Genomic DNA, 18,466 nt, shown 5'->3' with positions numbered 1-18,466 from the left:
CGCTTCCCCACGTTATCTCCTACACAATCATTAACAACAACAATAATCGTGTACAACTTCGAAAACATTCATTCCCTGACCTTTAAGTCGGAACCCTTCTGCGTTATCACTCGACAGATTCCGAGACAACATTCTCCAGCCCTATAATTGCAGGAAAGACAAAAGAGGGAACATTCCGTATCAGCGGGAAGCGTTTCGTAATCGCGTTCGCCCCTCGCAGTTTCCAAGCGTTTCGCAGTCGCGAAAATTCTCACGGGAAATCAGCGTAGGTCTGCGAAAATGGCTGAGCGTTCGCCACAGTTTACTCGTTGCGAGAGCAGCCGCGTGGAAAATGGCCGGTGCTCCGTAAAGGACACCACTGTTTCACGCGAGACCCCGGGAAACGTTGTCGGGGAGGAGGCGCGTATATGGCAACCGACGAACTTGACTGGCGTCCGCGCAGGAAACGGCGTCATAGTTTCGCGCTCTCGGAGTCCAGAAATCGCGCGTTTCCTCCGCGCGCTGGAACGCGTTTCTCACCATTGTTTCGTCGGCTGTTGAACCACTCGTGACCGCAATACTCTTGTTTTCTATTTATATTAAGTAAATAAAAAGTGGCGATCGGTATCTTAACCCGTTTGCATTCCAAAGCGGATAAAACCGCAACAAAAGCCTGCCCCGTATGATCGAGCGCAGAATAATTTGCGGGCTGCGACTTGTATTGTTTCGAGTTTCATGAATATGTGGTATACTTTGCGTTTTGGAGTTCTATAATTAGTGATGAAGGGGAATAGCTAATAGTTGAAGCAGGGTAAGTTATAAATAACTCGGTGAATTAAATGTCTGTGTGTAATTGGTCGTAGATGTTCTGTTCCTTGTGATATGGGATTGGTGGAAGAATTAGAGCGCGGATGCAAATGCGTTCATCCTTTGTATTGTGAGGTTATATTTAGCGTGGAGGTACTGTTTCTTTTTTAAAATTCTTGGGTCACTTCTGATGTGGCATTCTATGCAGTTAGTAAATAAATTAGTAGGAAATTGTTTTATTCAAAACATGTGTAAAAGTCTTATATTTAACACCTTCCACTATTGAAATATTAATGAAAGTCTAAATTTTAAATGATTGCGAGCAATTCCTTCACATCCAACATGAGATATCAGAAAATTTAAATTCAAGACTATGAACGAACTAGGAAAACAATTATAGTGCAGTGGATTAATAATTTTTTACATCGTTTATTTATTACAATCACTGCAGTATGACAATATTCGTTCAGTTGTTCAAGAGTCGAGCGCAGTGGATCACTGAAGACACACCACGCATTGAAGTCTCCATTGTGAGACAGGTTTCCATATCCTAAGCGAAGCTTATGATACAATACAGTGCTCTCAGAAATATTTCGAATTTCTCATCAACAACTACTTTTTAATGAATCAGTCTTAAATTATAGTTACGAACATTACGAATTACTGAAAAATAATTATAATCGTTTGGTTTTATACTTATGGGTTGAACGACTGTTACAATCGATGCATCTCAGCCATTTACGTCGTAATACATGTTCAACAGACTTCAGTTGAACAAATCCAAGCAAAAGTGCAAGAGACACGAGAGCACGGTGCTAACGAACGCAACAGCGACGTCGAATTCATCCGGTGCTTCGGTTTGCTCAGCAATTAGCTGGCCTAGCCGTGAAGGATTCACGTGTTGCCGCGGCTCGCGCGTTAGACGCGGCCGGCCATCTTTTTCTTATTCGCGTTTTCGTGGCCAACCGGACACGGAAAAATTCCCCGTTTTGAGTAAACGGCGTCCGCGGGTTCAACGGCCAGGATTTTTCCCGTCTCGAGACGCCGTCGAAGATGAAGAGTGAAGTGGCCGTGACGACAGGCTTCGCGGAAACGGCGATCACCGTCGTGAATTTTCTTTATTTGCATGGCAGTCGGCGCCGGCTTTTCTCCCTTCGCTTCGACATTTTTCTTCATTTTTCATGGATCAAAAGATTTATTCATCATTTCATGATTTTTTGTAGTATTTCAAATATTTTTATTAGCTAGTAGTCGTTCGACAGCGGATGATCTTCGACGTACGAGGATTTGAATTGAATATTCGAAGCACGTGGGAAGTTTCAAAACCATTCGATCGATGTTTTTTTTTTATTGTTTGCCTGCTAGTATGATAAGATTGATAAACCATTCAGCGTAATTATACGATGATTATGGAATAAGTAATTGAACAACGAGAGCACTGGAGGTTTCCATTTTCTCCGCAAGTTATTTAGAATTTGCTGCACGAGTTTCAAAATGTTTATATCAGCAATGTCCGTGTGACTCTTCCGATTATACGGATTTCAGTTAAGTGGAACGGATCATTTCTGAATTATAATTTCCGTTCTAGGCTTTTGAGAAAAGTTTCTTGATTACAACTAATCGACCACGATCTCAGTCGATAATTTAATTCCCTCCGCTCGAGAAAGGTTAATCTCATGAAATATAGACAATTGCTGAGCAGACAAGGTTCGTTAAGGAGATCCTCGATCGCCTTGATTAACGCGTAACGTCGAAATCCGCAGGCAATAAATTAGCATCGCGATCCCCGATCTTTTATTCTCGGAGGCAGAGTGCCGCAATTAACATCCACGAGAGCCTCGCTCGATAATCACGACGCGGAGAGTTCCTAAATCATTGTTTACTGGCGCCGATCCAGAGAAAGAGATCGACGACGTTCCGACGTCTCGCACGAACGAGGAAGATATACTGAGTGTCTTAAAACTGTTGGTATAAACCGAAACAACTTGAATCCACTCAAAAAGATAAATTGAGGAAGATGAATCATATTTGTTTGCAAATCGTATTAAAAAATTGATAAATTTTATATTTTAGACAGATGCACGTGTTATTGAATATTAATCAATCTGCCTATTATTTATTTATTGCGTCTGTTTCGAACATGATTTTTTATTAATCGATTTATTTGGAAATACTGAGTAAGAAAAAAAATGTTATTCTGTACTTTTCAATTGGTTTTTTGATAGACTCTCCTGGTTCCAGATTTTACTGAGGGACACCCTGTATAATAGATGATCGAACGTCGCGGCAAACGAGATATTCCAATTCGATCTCGCCGGGAACCTTGACCGAGAATAACGGTACAGAACGATCATTACGAGATCGTAGATAAACGATCTTTTCAGCTTCTTAGGCAGCTGTTCTGCATAGCTGATCGAACGATTTGGAAGATGAAACGGTTGCACCAGAATCGGTTTGTTCCGCGGTCGTGATCTACGGGCCGATGATCTTACAATCTTTTGCTAACACATTATTCTTGAATATTAAATTACATAAAAAAACACCAGTATCAGTCTTCCAAGAACAAGGAAACAAGATAACGATCCATATTCTAAAGAATCCAACGCGTGGCAAGGAAATATTTATAAACCACTTAATAAATGTTTTCAACGGTAGAACTACAAAATAGACTAAGAAAGGAAGTAAGAATAAAATGAAATCAATCTACGTTGACAAATATACAAACCCAGGTAGTGTTACTCTTGTTTCATTTTGCTTCAAGTATTAAATAAAATAGTGATGGCTGACCCTTGTCTTTCTCATATCTAAACGCTTTTATTCGTCAGATTCTATAACGGAAGTTTTACTATAGAGTCAAACAAAAAATAGCAACCGATCGACTGGAAAATATCATTCGAGCAGAATTACAACGTTTGGAAGGAAGAATCGGCTAAAGTGTTTTTCAATCGGTTCCGAAAAAACTTTGCGCAAGCTGTAGCCATCATTCTGCGTCTTTGACGAGGATGCCAGTAAAAGAAACACAGGTCTAATTGATTGGTTTTCATCTGTCCTCATCTCATTTTCAACACCAGCGTACTGTTCGTCGATTAGGTTGAACATCAACCAAAACTATAAACAAAACACTCAGTGAGAAACTCACATTATCCCTGTGGCGTCTCGCATTTTCATCGGAGTTGCACAGTGGGTACACGATTCGAGCGTTACATTGTTGCCAGGCGAGTGGAACGCAAATTTTCTGGCAAAGAAACAGTAGCAAACGTCGCATTAACTAATTGTAATTTTATAAACTTAGGTTCAGTACACAACATACTATAGTCCGTGTACCACTTGATGGCTAAAGAAGGTTCAAGTGGTCGGTTTCATCTTGTCTCGTCTCATTTCCGATACTGATTTGCTATTTCAATACAGTTACACGAAACCAATCAAAACTATAAACAGAGCACATAGTCAGAGACCCTTCCAGTTTCTGTGCCGTCTCAGTGGCCATCAAGTGGTAGACCATGTCCACATTTGTCTTTATTTCTGTCTTAGCCGTCAGCTGATCAGTGAAATATTTCTCCTATTTTCGTTGGTCCGCGGAATATTTCTCCCAGTCTCGCCGGTGCGCAGGTGTAAAAAGATTTCAGAACGCTGTGCTAGACGAGGACAAAGAAATCCGCGCCTCGGCAGAAACGATCGCGCGCGAGGTCGCGGCACACGCTCGGGGGATACGAACGAGCGAATAGGTTGAGGGTCGCGAGTGGCCGTTGACCCTGGGTATATACCTGCGCGCGTACCGGAGTGGCGAGTGCCGGGCTGCACGACCACCTAGGACAGACTAGAATCCACATTGGTAATAGCTTCTCTAGTCCGCCGATCTTCCCACTCGTAAAAACAAATATTTATGGATGGAATACGTCGAGGAGACGCGACCTGTGAAGGGACCGAGTGGCGAGTTCGCGGATGAGCCCTTCGAGCCCTCTCCTGTTGGCCCCTCCTGCGTCCGCGGGTTGTTAACACATTATCAGCTAATAGGGGAGAACTCCTATTCCCCTTAGCAACCGGTTGTCTTTTGAGTTCTTTCATTTTTGTTCTACTTTACTGTTAGATTTTTTGTAAACAAGCTGTGGAAAATAAAGGATCATTGGTATTAAATCATTGTTGATTAAATGGGGTGATCTTCTATTTATCTTCAAAACGGGTTGTCTTTTAAGTTTCTTAATTTCTTTTCTATTTTATTGTTAGTTTCATGGACAAATTATGGAAAGCGGGGAATCATTGGTGTTAAATCATTGCTAATTAAATGGGGAGATCTTCTGTTTACCTTGGCAACGGGTTGTCTTTTGAGTTCTTTGATTTTTTTTTCTATTTTATTGTTAGTGTTTTTATAAGTATGTTATGGAAAATGAAGATTCACTAGTATTAAATAATTATTTATTGTTTATCACTTTGATTGCTATGTCATATGAATTCGGGTAACGAATAGTTTTTTATGTAGATCTAGACACGTATGTGTAAGATAATATATTGATTAATGAAAAATTTGATAGTATCTAGGAAATGCAAAAATATTACGAGGAGGATTTGCATAAAAAATCTTGAATTTTCAGTGTTCCGTTAAAAAGGTTGTTCCAACTGTATATGATTTAAATAAATTGTGTTTCAGCAGTCAGTGTGTTGAAACGTATACAGATACGTCTACAGATTATAAGGCATCATAGGCTTACTCCATAGTTCTTGCATTACCACTAAATTATTCGAACAAAGATTCACATTCTCCCATAAAACGAAGAATTAATTAATTAGTATTATCTCAAAGCACCTGTTTAGCTGTTAATAACCGCCAATAAATGCCATTTCGAATCCCCGAGATTTAAAACACGCCCGAGCCTCGTGGATTCAGGTTACTCACCTGCGCGCTTCGACCGATAAAGTAATAAACATTTCTCTTGTTACGCTCGATAACAGAAATTTCTCGGAAATCCGATAGAATTAACGATCACCACCGGCGGTAATTGTCGTTTAGCCGCCGGCGACATTGAGGCAGTCGGATAATTTAATCGGCGTTATAAAATTACCTAGGATCGCATGAAGAAGCGCGTTGGTAAGGAATCCTTGAGAGTCAGTCCTCATTCCCGGAGCGTAACGCTTTTTCTCGCCGGTCGATCGTCGAGAGACACGCGTTCTCGCGCGATCGAAACGCGGCCCGATGATCGATGGGCCGATCGAAGCCAGCCATTTCTCATGGGTTACGTCACTCGCGACTCGTTGCAGTACCCGGCCGGACCGAGCAGCGAACTTTTGCCGGAGGACAGAGGAAACGATTACGCACCCGCCGGGACACTTCCGGTGAACGCGGAAAAGATCTCCGCGCCGGCGAAGGACCTGCTCAAACGGTTACTGCGACCGGACCCCTGTCTCAGGCTGAGATCCATTCTGAGTCTCCAGAGGATCGCTTTCTTCATGGGCTATGATCTACAGAGTTACATGGCGAAAAAGGTAACTTTTTCTTTGTTGCATTATTATAAAATTTATAGAGTAATTTCATAGTGGGGTGCCGACATTTTACATATATTTTTACATTCATAGTTATAAATCATCGATTATGAAATATAGATGAACAAGTTAGATGTTTAACTTTTCTCAGTGGAAAAAGAATTAAATAGGAAAACAAAAATTGAGAAGCTGATTAATCAGGCAATGTTGGAATTGACATTAAGTTCAATTGAAGAAAGGAGAAGGCAATATTTTTAATTGAATTTTAAAACATTTATAGTATATGAGTTAGTATATGAGTTGAGTTTAATGATGTGAATTTTATAACTGTCTTGATTAGTAGAGTGAGTCATATATTGTTAGTGATTGTAAGAATGATATCAAACTAATATCAGACCTATTAAATTTCAATACTATTTCATTTCTTTTATAATAAAATACTTAACTAATACTGTTTTAAAGTAAATATAGACTCGTAATTGAGAAAATAGTTTATACATATCGTAATTGATTCACGAAAAATTTCCCTTTTTAATTGGATACTCATCTTTCACTTAATTTCAAATTTTCATTGATTCTAATAGTAGTCTTACCTTTCATATAGGATTCGCCCTTTCGACTACTAGGACGCAAGGTCCAGACTCACCAGGAAAAAATAACCAAGGAGTTTTCGAGTTTCGATACTTCGTTTGGCGACAGCATTTCTCGCGCTGACGATCGATGATGATATTCCGCGCAACTAGTCGTTCCATTTAACTATATGTCAGCTGCTGCGAGAACAATCTCAATTAAAGCAAAGAACGATTCGTTTTGAAACGTTCGCCAGACGTTGTTTGTAACTTTGTTGCCTACATCGAGCAACGCCGATGCCATCCGTTAGTTTTGTACGAAGATTCCTCATATTTTGCGTAAGATTTAGAGTTCTAATTTTGATAAGCCTCTAAACTTTTCATTAAGCCGCTCGAACTGTTTTTTTACTTCGATCAGGTGTACAGCGAATTTCAGCGGCTTTCGGTGTGCAAGACAAACTGTCCAGCTTATGTGTCGCAAGATGTGAGTCTGTAAAATGTATTCTATTATAGATAAAAATATATTCTGAGCATCATAAAGTATTATTAGTTTCGTGTTCTGTTGATCGTTTTCCCTTTTCATATTCAACTAAGGTTACGGTGAAAATTCTATCATAGAACGACTTTTTATGTTTTTCTATACTTTACATAAAGACAATGAAGTTAATCTTATAGATATTGTTATTAGAAATTGTAAACTACGACATTATATTTAGGAATACAACGACTCGTTTCAGTTCCGTTTTTCTAATATTTTGTTTAGAAGATTTATTGGATTAAAGAAAATATTATAATTGAACAGACCGTCACCGAAATAAGCGCTAATGTAAGCAAATGTGTTAATATCTAAGAATTCCTCATACACCCTAACAATCTGTGGGAAAACCGAATCACCTAGCAGTCACGTCAAGGACCAACAGGTAAAGGAACGTTCATAAACGACAACAGTGGTTTCTCAGTTTACAAAAGTTTTAATTTCTTTAAGAATAGTTAACAGTATTTTTGTTACAGTATTTCATCGATAATACAATAAATTGCGGTAAATCGTAGTGCGTACAAACTAACAACAAAAAAGAAAAATAGGAGAAAAGAAAAACAGAACGGATCTGTGGATCGAATAAACGCAGCGTATTTTTCGATTTTTTGTCTCACCATCTTTCTCTCCTTTCTATCTTTCTTCCTTTCTATCACACACACTCTCTTTCTCTCTCTCTCTCTCTCTCTCTCTCTCTCTCTCTCTCTCTCTCTCTCTCTCTCTCTCTCTCTCTCTCTCTCTCTCTCTCCCCCTCTCTCTCACTCACGTTCTCACTCCGTTTCTCTCTCTCGGTATCACCCTCGACAAACCCCGAACGCGATCCGCGCCGTTTTACCCGCGGATTTCCTCCCCGTAACCTCGCTCCCTTCCGTTCGAATCCCGCGCGCGTCTCCCTGATTCCCCCCTTTCTCTTTTCTCGCAATTTTCGAAATCACCGTCGCTCGCGCGCGAGGGTTGAGCTTGCCAGCCGGCCGCTCGCGCGAATTAATCGAAAGTTTTTATTTTCATCTCGTGGTATAATAATAATAATTATATATATATACATTATCATTCTTACACTTAAAGAGGGTTCCTCGATCTCTCGATAATATAATACAACGCATACACCTCCGAGTTCACGTAACCGAGCGACGCGTCCGCGATCGATCGCTGCTCGATCCCACCCACCCCCGCCCGCCCCTACGGAACCAATCAACGACGAAGAGTTTCTTCGAATGTCACTTCGTGAAAGCGAAACGAAAATTGTCAACGTTAAATCGAATCCGCGCGAACATCCCCTAACGAAGTGATACAATAAATACGGTGTCTCGTCGGGCCTCGAGGCTCGTCGATCGCGGCCGCGGCGTTATCCCCGGCGAGCAACATATGGCCACGAAATCGGACGCTAAAAAACGTGTTTCCTCGAGAAATATACACAACAGAGTCAGCTAGATAAATACAAGAACCGTGATCCGGGGTGAAATACGAGAAACGATCAAAGAAACACGTTCGATGCCAGCGATCGTCCGCGAAAACGCGTGCGCGTCCCCTAAATTCGCCATTTTATCCGTTCCCGGGCCGCGCTCGGCGAGCCAGCGAGCGAGCATGTCGGGTTTTTCGCCGGGCCCGGGCCTGCTTCGATTTCGTTTACAAAACAGAACGAAATTTTCGTTTTTATTTATTTACGTCTAATTTTTCACTGTGTCCGCCCCGCAGTCCGCGGGGCTGTTTTGGTAAAAATCGGTCGGGCTGGCCGCGGTCGTCGGTCTCGCGAGATTTTTCCTGTTTCCTGTCGCGTTTCCCTTCGATTTCTTTCATTCGTACTTAGCTTTCATCGGAAGGATTGAAGATACTTCGAGGAACCGTTGGCACCTTTGTAAAGAACGCGCGTCGAGTCTGAAAAATCGCGAGACCGACCGCCGAAAATCTCGACCAGCCGTTTTTAGTGACAAATAGATCACTAACTCGCGAGTTTCTCGCGTTTTATTCATCGTACACATCCTCTCGCTCGCTCTTTCTCTCTCTCCCTTTCGCTCTTTCGCTAGCATTCTCTCTCTCTCTCTCTCTCTCTCTCGCTCTCTCTCTTTCATGACTCTCATCCCTTAAATTACGTGTTTTTTTACCTTATTGTTTGTTACTGTCGTTATTGTTTATAATAGCGCTATCGTAAGATTATTATGATACAAGTAGAATCGTCCGTCCGCACGGCCAGCGACAATTTTCTTTTTACAGACTGACTTTTTTGTTTGCTTGGATACATGCCGCTTGGGTCCGCGCGTTCCGCGGAGTATTCGTTAATACGCGACTTATTAATTCCCCCGCCGGTAAATGTACTATGAATCTCGTGAACTTGTTCGTTTAGATTCGTACTTTGTAAACATATACAAATATTTGATACAGAGTCCTCCTTTACGTTCCACCGCGAAACTTTCTACAACTGAGGAAGCGGTTTTCGTTTGGGTTCTTTTCAAATTACTGTATAAAAATTCTCTATTTGCGTAAATGTTCGTTCTAGTTACGTGAATCTCCCAAGAGTACATTAAAATTCATCAAGGTTAGTACTGAATTACCCCCTTGCCTCGTAACTGTTTCATAATCAATGTACAATAGGAAAAGAAATTTTATGTTCAAGGTAGATGTACGTTTAATAATCGTGAAATGATACTTATCATCGGTCAATGTAAACTAAATCATTTAATTTAGAATTTAATTTTAAAGTCTCTTTAATTTTAGAAGCCATTACAAGGCAAGGGATTAATAATTCCACTTTACTTTTCGATAATAATTGTGTGACCCGTCCTGAATCAACAGAGAAATAAAAATGATACTATAACATTTATCAACAACGATACAATATTGGATACAAGGTCGATTGTAAATTGTCGCACAAGAAAATCAATTTTGACAAACGACAATAAATTTGAAAGAAAGAGAACGTGTCAGATGGATTACATTTGGTTAATTAATCCGGATACGTTTCTTCGTTTATTTAAATTACTAATGAATTTCCATTGCATCGATATACAAAACGTCAATATAGAAAACGGAGCGGAATAAATAATAAAATTGGCTAAATAAGTTTCCTTGCGAGTTAATTTCCAGTTAAACGCTGCGAATCCGACGACGCGCCCTCGCCGGGCATTGAAATCACTGGAGCGGCGCTGACACCAACGTTCCCTTCGCAATTTCGTTTCCCTGTATAACCAACTCCACGATTCGTCAAACCCTGTGCGCAAGACAATTCATCATATATTCACTCGCGAACGCTCGAATTTCCGGCTTTCCTTTCGAAATTGGCAGAAATACAAGTTTTCCTTCGAACCCTGATGCATTTCTCGCCACGTGACAGAACGCGTTGGACGTCGCCAGGCTCACGGAATCGATAAACGTTCGCTAATATTTTACCACGATCGGACACTGTTTTACCATAATTAAATCCTGGATGTTTTAAAAATGAATGTTACATGAAACAGGAATAACAATTTTGGAAGGTCCTAATAAAGTTCTTATTTTAATCAGTGAAAACTTTATCTCAGACGTTAAACTTTTATTACACAAGATAGTATGGAACCTTTTATTACCGTTACTTTAAAAAGATGTCAACTGAAATAAAAACTTTATTTAAAATGTTAATGAGCATCAATCTTGATGCTACCCTTCAAAGGTACAATACCTTTAATAAAAGAAGTTACATCGTACCCGGTTTAAAATCCTCAAATTTCAGTTCAATTTGAATCTTTGTAATATAAAATCAAATTGGAAACATAAACAGTATAATTATAACACTTCCGACGATAATCGGAAAATCTGTCCGACATGAAACTTCACGTAACGTCCATCGAGCCAGCACGACGCGAAACGGTTCAAACTCCGAGCGAATCGAAATTGCGTCAAATTAAAATCATTCAATTAGACCTAGCAACAAATTAAATCTTTTTCCTAAATCTTCGTAGACTGACTTGGAAACACTGAACTAACATAAACTTTCATTTCTTTGATCAATCATCCCAGTAGAAAATAAATGTTGCATTCAATTCTATCAAATTCTTTTTTCACTGAACACAATTCACAGTTTTCGTCGTGATAACATCTCAACAACAGAAATTTCGATTTGTTCGAAGAACGCGAGCGCGTGCACGTATCAGTGCTGCCAGTAATTTCATCGAGCCCGAGTCGCACGCGATCAGATAATGCGGGCTGTGCTCGGCGCGTCGAAAAAATCCAACAAATGGTTCTCTGGTTCGCGTGTCTCCACCTCCTCCACTCGTCTTCTTCAATTTGTACACAAAATACCAACTATCTGCGCTGGAAAACGCACATACTGCTTGTATGCCTCGATATAATAATAATAATAATATACATATACATATACATACACACATACAATGTGTGTATGTGTATATATACACGTATCTATGTATATATGTATAATATTATATATATACGATGTGTCGTTTGTTTCTTCCTTTTACTCTTGCGTTTGGGCGCCAGTATTTTTTTTTTTATTTCTTAATCTTCTTGTTACCTAGAGTTCAATATTTATAAGCAACCCTTCGTTCCGCCATGCGTAATATCGTGTAGCGTGTAGCGTGGATCGCGATTTCAGTGTCCTATAAATTACGCCTGGCCTCCAGAAATATTCCGTTTCCTCATTCGGTTTCAAGTTCCCCCATTTTCGAATCGCGCACGTGTCGCGATAAACCGCGAGACTAAAAATGGCGACTCGACATACGGGGTGAGTCGTCCAGCTTTACCATATTAAATTCGATTACTAGAAACTTTTCAGTTGTTTCATGGAGAAACGTTGTAGACCAAAATTGTACGGTATCGAGGGAAGTGTACAATTTAGTAATTAGTTTCTTTTTATTATTTGACTTTTTTACCAGAGCATGTACGGTAGCTTGAATTGTTTAAATGTAAATTTTGAGTATAACATTTGATACGTACTAAGCACTTTCGTACCCGATAAAGTATCAACATGAAAGAATACTAATTATTGCATCGCAAGTACCCTTGATATCGTACAAATTTACAAAGTAATTTAAGATGATAGGATTGGACAAGTCACCCTGTATAAAGTGATAAACGGAAAAACGATGGAAAAGGGAAACCGTTTTTTATCATTCCGTTTCTCTTGCTCTCCCTCTCTCTTTTCGTTTCGCGCTCTATTTCATCTTCGCCACCCTTAAAATATTTCTTCTTCGATCCACCGCTCTCACGCAATTTTTCTTCCCCAGAAAAAAGAAGAGAACAACACTCGCGTCACACTCGCACTCTCACACAGCGCACAGAGCACACAGTCCCGGAGAAAATGGATTACAAGTTCGTTCGACTACACGGTAGCCACGGCGCTCGACCAATGGAACGAGAGAGACGCTTCAACCCTCTACCACCACTGGATTGCGCAACTTTACACATCTGTGGAATACAAATATTCCCAAAAGTTTCGGAGTTACAAAAACAATTAAAACTTATTGTTACTTAATTCTTCACTTATCGTATTCATTAGTGAAGAGAATAATAATTTACAAGAAATGTTTATTTCACCGAAGAATACGAATCTTTGTTCACTGAATATTATTGAAACGTTCGTTTCGTTCGAATCGAACGCAAAAATGTAGAAATTCGACTGTATAATAATATTCGATGAATATTACTGAAATGTTCGTTTCGTTAAATTCGAACGGAAAAATGTGGAAATTCGAAATGTAGTCTCGCAGTCCAAGTGTGAAGCACTTCCGTAATTATTCGCGCCTCTCCGCTCGAAGGTCGTCGACTGCCTGCCTGCTTCGGCACCACCGACCAAACTGACGAATAAAGTTTAACACGGGCTTTCTGTATTTACAGTGTACACAATTGCTGCCTAGAACTCGGCGGAGTAAAAAGTTTAATAACGTTTAACGGGCAGACCGCAGATCCTTGTGAAATGTCACAGTTTTCTCAAGGGGTGATTTACGAGAACGAATGTCAGAAAGAAGTTTATTGCTCTCATTTTTCCAGGACTGACGTAACAGCACGCCGTAAAGATTTCACAAAAGCTGATAGGATCGTTGCTTCTAAAGAGAACCGTTAATTTACAGTCTCGTATTTTTGCAATACTTATTTCTCTTTTCAACGATGCCGAGACTTATTGGAATGTGTGCATTCGATATAAAGGATTACCGTGACAATATATCCCCTATTCACTGTGCGTGTTTTTAAAAGAAATCCATTCTATAAGGGTTCAGATTTTATTGCGTTTTTGTTGCAGATTTTGTTTCAATATATTTTATAAATCCATACAGTGACACACACATTCGCGACAATCTAATGTTTCTCTGTCGATTATACATAACACAGCTGAGTTTTGTATTAAAAAAAGACATGTACTAGAAAATAATAGTAAAAATATAAGTAAGGAGGACAAATAATTAAGAATTGTGTAACAATTTTTCTGTAAAGTTCCTATATTCTGAAAACAGGTGAACAATGGGCGTGTGTCACTACATGCGTGATAAATGCACAAAAAACGCTGTTCATTGAGAAGAATTTTTTATTTACAGATGAAACTGTTAATCGAATAAATGGATGTTCGTTTTGTTCTTATAAGTTAATGTACAGAAATCCGTGCTTGTACAAAGATCCACGGTCTACCGAGGAATCTTAAGTGTATGTTTCTTCTTTTCTGGTTGGCTTTTAGATATCGAACAGCTGAGTTCGCCGGCGAGTTGCGAGGGAGATCGACCGTACCGATTCTCTCGCAGCATTGGACGATCGTTAAAACTAGACACTATTTAGAAGGAGAACCGAAGGAGTTTTCTTTAAGGAAACCGGCTGCTTTCAGGTTTCCCGATAGAAAACTCGTCTCTGTTTCGGTTCCCAGTAATATTTCTCGCTTTTCTTTTGGTTCCGCTCGAAACGGAAGAGGTCAGCGAAGAAATTTTCCCTCTACATTTTTGTTATTTCCACGCGAAATCTCCGCGATCAATGATCTGGCGACCAAAACAGAAAGTATCGAGGCATGTTACGAAATTTCTCTTTATACACTTTAGAAATTGAAATCCGTCAAGATCGTCGTATCGAGGTTTCTTCATTTTTATAATTAATTTTTACTCGAAAACGTTAGTCGTTAATTGTTAAAAATCACCAAAAAGTATTGCACAAGTATTTCAAACGAGAACATTAATTAAACGAATTCTTTCTGAGAACAAGAAACTTTACACGATAATATAATTCAAAATGAAACAGGTAAAAAGAATGTGTTCGAAGCTAATAGTACCTTATTTAAGAAAATCACCGTTACGTAACAACCAAAAACAATCTCTTTCCTCAAATTGCATTTATCTAACTGCCTCTTGTAAATGATTCTTCATTGATTGGATTAATTATCGGATGATCGTTCGATGACTCCTCCCCGAAGCGAACAAGGGTCGCATACCGCCGCCATGGATTCATGATAACAATAATAATGTAATAATAATAATAATAATAATAATAATAATAATAATAATAATAATAATAATATAATAATAATCAATAATAATAATAATTAATAATAATAATAATAATGATGATCACTAAACGTACGCGCTATGTATACTCCTGTACAAAGTTGCGTGCAACTAGACGACGAGGTCGCGTTTTTCACCTCGTCACTTTCATCGTTCGCCGGTCAATCGAGCGTCTATTTCTCGTTAAATTTCACTCGCTTCCGTTTCCTTTTTTTCTCCTTCTTTTTACAATAGTCGGTGAGCGTCCGCTCCACAAGGCAGCTCCGCAAACGAGAGAGCGAGAGGGAGAGAAAGAGCGGTATACAGAGCGATCACCTGGCAGTAAAGGAAAAAACAAACTAATACCGTATATATTCTTGTCGAATCGAACAAGATTGTCATTGGATCCGCGCGCGGTGCACCCCAGTCAGCTTCCGGTCATCGTGAACAAATCGCGTACGTAACGCGTTAACGCGTTCACCGAACTGCGTCGGTTGATTCTTCAAAAGAAAGGACACGCTAGGCGAAAAATCACGAGGAAGCGTTTGCTTATCGCGCAAATCTCATGTATCTTTTATTTTTAATAAATTATTGAAACGAGGTATTCGTCGAAACGTCAACATATAAAAACATTCGATGATTCATCAATAATATTCTCAACCGTCACTGTTTTCACTCGTCGAGGAGAAGCAAAGGAATTCATTTGAAATGAAATTAGGAACCACGACTGGTACTACTTTTTAGGCAACCCTTAACAACGCCGTGCGTGCCCCGTGTGAATTTTAATACCTGCTACCCTCGGCTCGCTCTCTCTGTCCCTCTCTGAGTATTTCGCGAGATAATTTATTCACAAGACGTGTCACACGAACGGTAAAGGGTTAAAAGTTCGCGATAATCGTTTGACTTGTACACACGATGATGCCGGATGATACTGATGATGAGCTAGCTTCGATGGCGAAAACGAGACGGTGTTGTTTTTTCTTTCTTTTTTTTTTCTTATCTTTACATCTAGGGAAAGGCTCGTTCGCAGGCGTGCGCGCGCGCACGTCACGCGCCCGGGATTGCTCGTGATTCTCGTCTTTTCTCGATCTAATGCCACTATCGATCTAACTAACGTCCACCCCGCGCGAAGATATTTTCGGGTGAAGACGCGCAACAAGCTACTTTCGTTCTTAATTTTAACAAGAGTGAGCAGAACGCACCGAACGGAGTCCAAATCTTTTCTTCTACTTCCCTATCTTTTCTTTCTTGGTTTTTTTGATTCTTTCAGTCGTGACCCGTGGAATCAGACCCTAACGATCTGCGAGTCGCTCTGAGAATTGTTTGCGATTTTAAACTTTCGATTTGACGATCAAACGGGATCATTTTGCTACTGTTCAACCCCTTGCCTTGAAGTGTAGACTCGTGATAATGATTTTACATTAAATTCCGTTAATACGATTATTATTATGCTTACATTAATTAATTGGAAAAACTGTTTCATGTCTGTGGAAATCTAATCTTTATAGTAAATTTATTTTGTCAGCATACAGTTTCTTTATCATAGAGAATAATTCATAACAAAGTAACTGCGAGTCCGAATAGAAAGAAATCCTAAGGCGAAAGGTTAAACAACCCCATATTTTCGGGGTAATTCATCAAGCACTTCAATATCTCGCGATTACCAATGCCATGATGAAAATGAAAATCGCGACGCAACTCTCAGTTCCTCCAATCTGCTCGCAACACTCGCGCCGAGTAAATGCAACAACACTGAGAAACGAGTTCAGATGATCTCCCGTTTGGGAGGTCGGAACGTTGCCTCAATAAACTATTCACATAATAGTTATCTCAAAGCATAAAATACACAACAATTTACAATTGAACCGAGAGAATTGCCGAAACAAATTTAAGAACGACCAGTCCACCGATTCGCCCGGTGAGTCAATAAATTAATTCCAAAGTAGGAAGTAGTCACACAAATATTCGAGTTCATCGGACGAATCCCGAAATCCTCGTCCCTCGTTCCGAATTCCCAGCAAACTCCTCCGAAGAATCTCCGCTCGATTATTCCCAGACAATTTGGTGAGCCCGTGTTCTCCGGACAATTACCTACCCCTTTGGAAAGATTCGCTATCGAGCGGCGCGAGAGGCGGGAATGAAACGCCGCGACGCAGCGGTCAGCGTTTTTCGCCCGGTCGCCTCGCGACGCCTCTTGCATCGGGGAAATGCAACGGCTTAGAAAATATCCTAGAGTGTCGGCGGTGAGCGACGTGCACGCGCGAACGAACGAGCATCCGCGGTGGCGAAATCGTCGGGTGACCCGTGGGACGCGATCCAATCCGGCGCGGGTTCACCCTTATCACAATCTTGAAGCGCGACGTTCGTCGTCGGCGTGGTATTAAGAGGGTCGGATGACGGCCGCGCGACGGTGAATCGGCATGTGTGTTAAACGGTGAAACGATGGCGACGACGACGGCGTCGATGACAGCGACGTGAGAAGAAGGCGGAAAAGAAAGAAAGAAAAGAGGACGAACGAAAAGTAAAGGAAAAAAGCCACCGTGAATGTCGGTCCGAGTATGTACCGCGCGCCGTTCCTCAGCAGGCGTATGTCATCCCCCGGAAGCCACGTGATACCCGATTGCAAATTTTTAATTTATTTCCTTTCTTTCTCTTTTTATCCGGCCTCGACGCGAGGCCAACACACTGCACCTTCACCTATACCCGCACCACACTGTAGCACCTCAACACATTGCGATTGTCATGGCCTATGGAACCTGGAACCGACGAATCAACGGATATTAGTGGTCCCGTCCGCAGCGGGGGTTGGTTTTGGTTAACCCTCGGTCAGCGATCGCTCGATCATTTTTACCCGGTTAAGGATTATGCGTGATTTTCGTTTGATAGTTTGGAACTTTTGCGGAATGATTGTCAGAATTTATTTAATTTCTGGAGTACTCTGAGTTTTGCTTTGTTTTCTTTTCGATTGTAGTTCGAGGTTTTCTTTTTTCTCTCTGAGAGTGGTTTGTGTTTTTGCTTTATTTTCTTTTTGAGAATTATTCGAGCTTTTTAGTTTGTTTTCTTATTCTTTTTCCAGAATAATTTAATGATGCTACGAATTTTATTGGGCTGGTAGAAATAATAATATTACTGTTTTATAGAATATGAAGTAACGTACTGTTCAGCTGAACATGGGAATTATATTTAAAAAGTCCTTTTGATATTAATATTTTGGATACTGTTGCGTTTGTTTAATTTCTGTGGCTTGGTAACTTGTTCTGTTTAATCAAATGTTTTTTGTCAGATATGGTAAACGAACAAATGTTTTGTATGAAATTTCATTTGATTAATACGGATGCAGGTGGAAGTAAAAACGTTTGTACCGCAGGACTGGAAGCAAATATACGTAGCTGCGAAATATGAGGCATCCCTTGGAAATACAGATTTTTGTATTATACTATTTTCCGTAAAAATGTGTGCAATTTTCCTTGTTGATTGCGATGAAGTACACTTTCATTACTGTCGCACAGAAATGTTTTGAATGAAATATGTGCGTTATATTTCCTTCCAGCAGCAATACATTTTGCAAATAATTATTTTATCGTGAGTTTTATATATAATTACAAATGTTTAATACAAAGAGGCCAGCTACTGAATTCATCGGAATTTTAAAA

The 18,466-nt window shown here is 40.1% G+C and overlaps 2 protein-coding genes across 19 annotated transcripts in view; one reads left to right on the top strand and one right to left on the bottom strand.

Annotated features, from left to right (window-relative positions):
• Positions 1-7,361, top strand: part of S6KL (ribosomal protein S6 kinase like) — a 66,457-nt gene extending 59,096 nt beyond the window's left edge. For 7 of the 8 annotated variants that reach the window (XM_031984872.2, XM_031984873.2, XM_031984869.2 and 4 more), the window contains exons 9-10: positions 6,040-6,264; positions 6,866-7,356. In XM_031984872.2, coding sequence (XP_031840732.1) covers positions 6,040-6,264; positions 6,866-6,985 — 345 coding nt within the window. In that variant the 3' untranslated portion in view covers positions 6,986-7,356. Of the gene's footprint in view, positions 1-6,039; positions 6,265-6,865 lie in introns of all 8 variants that reach the window. The other variant, XR_004235738.2, reaches the window with a different exon arrangement.
• Positions 7,362-7,781: 420 nt separating this feature from the next.
• LOC116430585 (phosphatase and actin regulator 2) overlaps positions 7,782-18,466 on the bottom strand; it is a 333,735-nt gene continuing 323,050 nt past the window's right edge. For all 11 annotated transcript variants that reach the window (XM_076372288.1, XM_076372290.1, XM_076372291.1 and 8 more), the window contains one exon: positions 7,782-17,569. In XM_076372288.1, coding sequence (XP_076228403.1) covers positions 17,554-17,569 — 16 coding nt within the window. In that variant the 3' untranslated portion in view covers positions 7,782-17,553. The remainder of the gene's footprint in view (positions 17,570-18,466) is intronic.

This window comes from Nomia melanderi, chromosome 11 (assembly GCF_051020985.1).
Source record: "Nomia melanderi isolate GNS246 chromosome 11, iyNomMela1, whole genome shotgun sequence".
Classification (NCBI taxonomy): domain Eukaryota; kingdom Metazoa; phylum Arthropoda; class Insecta; order Hymenoptera; family Halictidae; genus Nomia; species Nomia melanderi.
This window is presented reverse-complemented; position numbering and strand designations above follow the sequence as displayed.